This window comes from Pteropus vampyrus, unplaced genomic scaffold, assembly GCF_000151845.1.
Source record: "Pteropus vampyrus isolate Shadow unplaced genomic scaffold, Pvam_2.0 Scaffold17, whole genome shotgun sequence".
NCBI classification, from domain to species: Eukaryota; Metazoa; Chordata; class Mammalia; order Chiroptera; family Pteropodidae; genus Pteropus; species Pteropus vampyrus.
Window position 1 is genome coordinate 12,408,822 of NW_011888798.1, and position 6,000 is coordinate 12,414,821.

The 6,000-nt window shown below is 31.8% G+C and overlaps 1 protein-coding gene across 4 annotated transcripts in view; it reads right to left on the reverse strand.

Moving 5' to 3' along the window:
• Positions 1–6,000, reverse strand: part of SLC35F5 (solute carrier family 35 member F5) — a 34,281-nt gene that overhangs the window by 25,470 nt on the left and 2,811 nt on the right. For all 4 annotated transcript variants that reach the window (XM_011354515.2, XM_023527523.1, XM_023527522.1 and 1 more), the window contains 2 exons: positions 3,695–3,838; positions 1,271–1,333 (listed from right to left, as the gene is read on the reverse strand). In XM_011354515.2, the coding sequence (XP_011352817.1) occupies positions 1,271–1,333; positions 3,695–3,838 (207 nt within the window). The remainder of the gene's footprint in view (positions 1–1,270; positions 1,334–3,694; positions 3,839–6,000) is intronic.

A 6,000-nucleotide genomic window follows, 5' to 3' on the forward strand; every position in this document is an offset into this window, starting at 1 on the left:
AGAATTAAAGCCAGGTTTGACTAACCATGCTCTAAAAGTGTGTATTTTAAAGTGGTTCTAAATTCTTCAATTGTGCAAATAATCTATATTTAAGGGCGTAATTTTCCAACTAGGCTATTTCTTAAATTAACATAAAATTTTTTTATATCTTTGATTCTCTTTTTAACTTCTGGTATAGAACTCTGCCAATGAAAAATATTCAGTAAATGAAGAAACAATAGGATCTGGAAATAGACATAGGTTTTTTGTTACATTGAACTTTTCATTATAGCGTTTGGCCTAGAAAAATTTGACATATCCATCTTACAGATGATAATAAAAATCAGCAGAAGAATAGTTACAAAAGTAGGCTTTTACCTCAGCTCTGCCTTCTACATTGACAGAGACACCTGATAATAATCTTATTGATACTTAAGATCCCAGGGAAAAGAAATGACATTTTCTCTAAGCTTCATAAACACTTCACAGCACCTGGTAACTTGGATGCAAATGGAGCTCTACAAGCCAGACAAACAAACAAAAAACTGTACTGTCAATAAGGCCACCCAGCTATTGCTTCATAAATTGGTATCAAATTTTAGAGTAACTTAAAATTTTTTCTCAGACAGAATGCCACACTAGGAACAATACATTAAAAAGAGATGTCTTAGTGATGGTGTAAAAAATTAGATTTTTACATACTATCTCTCTGACTAGATTATCAATACCTAAAATAAATGAATATATTAATTACTTTATTTGCTTGCTTATTATTGGTCTTCTCCTTCCTAAACATACACTCTCACACACTAGAACATGAGCTGTATTTCCAGAGTCTAAAACAAGTGCTTAACACATATTAAGCACTCTTAAAAATTTATGGAATGAACAATCTGTTTACATATTGTGTCAAGCAAATATATTTGTTTCTAAGTGATAATTAATAATAAACATGAAATGACAAATTTGGTAAGAAACAAAGGACAAAGGACTGTCCTTAAAAATTTTTACTCCTTAACTATTTTCCTCTTCCACCCTTTCCCTCTGTGGTGGCTTATTTTTAGGCCCCAAGAATCCCTAAGAAAAGAGAGTACCAAACTGAAAGTCTCATGGAGAGCACCCCAACATTGAGATATATATATGTGTATATATTCTCTAATACATGTATATTCTAATATGGCTAGAATATATATATTCTAATAGAGCTATGGAGTTATCAAAGCTATTTCAATCTTTACCGCCATGGCTCAACTCCACCTGCTTCATTCCTGACAAGAAAAGCAGCACTTACCAAAGAACTATTCATAGTTGTATCTGTTGTGCAAGCAGCAAAGTAACCTTCAGCATCTGCAAACTACGGATAACAGGACATAAATCAAACTCATGTTATAAAGTAGGACTACTATCACAGTGCAAAAAAATAGAATCAAAAATCCAGATTAGACCTATAAAAATATAACTATTATTAATAATAATAGCCAAGTATTCGACCATGCAAGGTAGGTACTATCATCTTCATTTTATTGATAAAGAAATTGAGGTTGAGAGATTTCATCTAAGTAACAGACAGGATTAAAATCTAACCCCCAAGCTTAGGCCTTTTTCCCAATATCATAACATTTCAGATTAGTTGGGAAAATAAAGGATAGGTACATTAGTGAAAAAGACAAATAACATCTTAGTATTATTATGATAATAGGATTAATCTCAAGAACTCCCTAAATGGTTTCAGGGACTGGACCACACTGTGAGAACCACTATGCCAGTGCTGTATAAATAGGCTTCTATTCATACGCACAGCTACCCTATCATTACTCCTGCATAAAGTCCGAAGAGGTTAAATAATTTGCCCAAGGTCACACAATCAGCAAGTGACAGAATGAATTTCAAACACCAGAGCCCATGCTCTTAAGAATACTTATAAATCAACAAAGAAAAGATCAGTGTAGAAAAATGAACACGATATAGGCAATAGACAAAAGAATTCTATTGTGCAACAAATACATAAAAAGTAAGCAAAAACATGCATATTAAACAAGATACTACTGTTCGCCTATCTAATTAGCAAACGTTGGGCTTTTGATAAGGGTTCAATCTCATATACTTCTAACAGATATGAATGAGGTATTACTGTAAAACAAACTTATTTGAACTTAAGGAGATATAACTATAAGACTAAACTTATTTCTGCTACAAATAACTTTTTAATATATACACATAAATATGTAGCCATAGAGAGTATCAAATATTTACAGTGGTCTTAAAATGGTGAGATTATGGATAGATTACTCTTACTCTTGTTACTATAATTTGTCTTTAATAATGAACATTTATCACTACAATTAAAAAATACTTAACATTAAAAAATGTTCTAGTAATACTAAATTACATAGAAAGTTGTTCATGATATACTAGAAAATATGGAAAGCAAGTTATAAAACAGGACGTAACAGTAGAATTTCATTTTTGTAAAAAATTTAAACAAAAATGCACACTTGCAAAAGAATGGCAGGTTATATGCCAAAATACTGTCAATGGTTATTCCCTTAATGGTAGAATTTATTATTTTATTCTTTTGTTCATCTGTATTTTCTAAATTTTCAACAACGTACATGTATTAATACATATGTAACATTTCTACATGTAATACAATAATGTATATGCATTCCAATAATGTATATGTATTAATTTTAAGAAGTAAAAAATATATACATATTTTTCATAAGTTGAATTTTTGTGCACATGTGAGTATATGCTTCCAGGCTTTACCTCAAAAACAATTACTGAAAAGCCCTGACAAAAATCCAATGAGTATATTGCTCAAGAATGTACTCATTAGATAAAACAAGAAATAATATTTTAATGCCCCAAAATAATACACATAAAAGGAGTAATAGAGAGAGAAAATAAAACAGTATTAATCAGGGGCTGAGGGGAAGGAGGAATGAGCGTTATTGTTTTATGGGTACAGTGTTTCTGCTTGGGATGATGAAAAAGTTCTGGAGATGGGATACTGGCGATGGCTGCACAGTAAAGTGAATGTACTTAATGTTACAGAACTATACATTTAAAAATGGTTAAAATGGTCAATTTGATGTATGTATATTTTACCACAATTTTAAAAAGAGAAAAAGGGAAAGAGAATTTTAAAAAGGAAAAGAATTGATATGAGTTTTATATTCTTCATTCTCAGAAATTCAGTTTCTACTTTTATGGGTCAGCATGTTATGTTACATCATTAAAAGAATATAATTTGACTGATTAGCCAAACATCTGAAACATGCCCTGAAATATGCTTTCATTTTATTATATAAACCCTGATTTATTTTGCTTCTACAATAAACTTTACAAGCAATTAGATGATACTCATCCAATCTGCAAACGACCAAAGACTCCAGATAGTCTGCTTATTCCTTAGTTTCATCATCTTCTCCACATTAATTGATTTTTGCTAGCTCGAAAAATTTTAACAACTCAGAGGATGTCATGAGGTAAGGGAAAAAAACTGATTATGTACCTTTGATTTCTAACAAGATATTCTGATACCAAATTGATTAGAAGAATAAATTTAAAATTTTAGACAAAAAGTTTTTTTATCATGCTACCTTTATTCGACTGAACTTAAAATTGAACTGTCCTTCAAAAAATCAATACATCTTTAAACTTTGAAAAAATATATGCTCCCCCCAACAAACACTTAAAATTTAAAACTTACAAAAGCAGTATGCTTTCCTCGAAATCCTCTTGTACACTGTTGTCTCCATGGCTTCCAAATAATAAAGCCCAAAAGGTACAGAACAAACATAGATGTTTTTGCAAAGGTGCTGAAGAATGGTTTATTGTACTGAGTGAAAACATACTGCAAAGGAAAAAGTTACATAAACTATGAGATGACTTTAAACTTTATTACTTATCTCCAATAAAATAAGGCCTGACATGACTTTTAATTCTAGAAGTTCATTTGGAAGGGAAAGATCAAAAGAGATTACAGAAATATTTTAGATTCATTTCTGAATATCGTATCTGCCTTGCATAAAAAGGATGGTATACCCAAATGAAGCAGGAACAACTTGTAAAAAAAAGTTTTGTTCACATACACTGAAAACCTACTGTGAAAAAGTATTTATGCTAGGGGCTAAGGAAAAATAAGACAGGCTTTCCTGGGAGGAGATACAAATAAAGAATGCATAGCATAATGTGCTAAGAAACCATGATAGGGGTATAGACGGTACCACGAGAGTACCAAAGGGAGACAGATCATTTTAAAGGTCATGGAAGTTTCCTCAGAAGCTATTCTTGAGCTGTTTGAAGAGCTGACTGAATAGCTCAGAGTAAAAGGCAATGAATGAAACAGAATGATTTATGAAGAAAACTGAATGAAATTTAGTGATATTAGGAAGTTATACAAAAACATGTAACCTTCGTTTAAATTGGAAAGAATGAACTCATGATTTTTTTTTTCCTAAAAAAAATTTCCTAGTTACGTGCACTGAAAAGGCCTAGAAAAAAATGATACTACTGGAGGAATGAGCACCTCTAGAATCCAGATGGTGATATGAACTATTTTGCACCAAAAGAAACCACGGGTTATTAAAGAAATGGCTACATCTAAGTATGGGGTAGAAAATGTACCAGATGAGCCTGAGTATCTCATGCCAAAGCAAATAGGATACTAAAAATTAATGGGGTCATATTAAAAGGACACTAGAGCAAATTGGAAGGGGTTCCCTTCCAATTGTCAAAGATAGGACTGTTTGAGCATCAAAAGAAAAATCTACAGTTGTTTGAAATATCAACTATACAAAAATCCATGAATGTATAATGATATGCAAAAAACCCTCAATGGTTACTACTGCAAGTTTTTAGGCAACATTAGTTTAAAATTAATAATGGAAAAGAATCAAGATTTATTCAATCTTTCCTAAATAAACCTGTTTCAGGATAACCAAACAGTATTGTGGAAAAGTTGTTAAAGAATTCCAGCTAATAAATGCAGAAGAAATGACCATTAGAAAAATCACCACTTTACAACCTCTAATGAAATATTAAATAGGCAATAATCGTAAAGATATTCAACTATTACCTAATGGTTGATGAGGAATTATTTTATAGTACTCCGACTGGCATCAACAAAGTATAAATTGCAGCCTTTATGCCTCATGCTCTAATGTGAAAGGAAATACCCAGTACCACCAAGGTTATTTTTCTCTAAAAACTGAAACTATATCAAGACAATTTTATACCTAACTACAATTTTACAGGAAATAAAAGAGGAAGAGGATCAAGTTAAATGACACCTTAAGGAAGCAATCAGTCAAATCCAGAATGTGTGTGTTATACATTAAATGTTTGGGTCCCCCCAAAATCCATGTTAAAATCCTAACTCCCAATGTGGTAGTATTAGGAGATGAGGTCTATGAGAGGTGAATAGGTCATGAGGGTAGAGCCATATAAAAGAGACCCCAGAGAGCTCTCCGACCTCTTCTGCCTTGTGAGGACACAGTAAGAAGAGCGCCATGTAAGAACTAGGAAGCAGCTCCACACCAGACACCGAAACTGCTGGCACCTTGATTTTAGACTTTCTAGCCACCACGACTGTGAGAAATAAATGCTTGTTGCTTGGCTCACCCAGTTTTTGATAGTCTTGTTATTGTACCCCGAATGGACTAAGTGTGAATTAGCCTACAGGAAAAATGACCAAGTTTCTCTAACAAATCAATGGCATGACAACAGAAAAAAGGAGAGAATACAGTTAAAGAATAAAAGTGACTTAACAGTTATAATAAATACAATCTGTGATCTTTGTTTAGATCTTAAACTAAAAAGATTTTCAGAGAAAGTTAAATATAGATTAGGTACCCAATGATTTTAAGAAATTATAATTAATTTTGATAGATATGTTAATGGCATAGTAATTTTGTTTTAAAAAATTAAGTCTTTTTCAGTTTGAGATGAGTTTGAAAAAAAATTTAGGTGAAAAGATAAGTAGATAGAATTCACTTTGAAATATTCCAGGAAAAA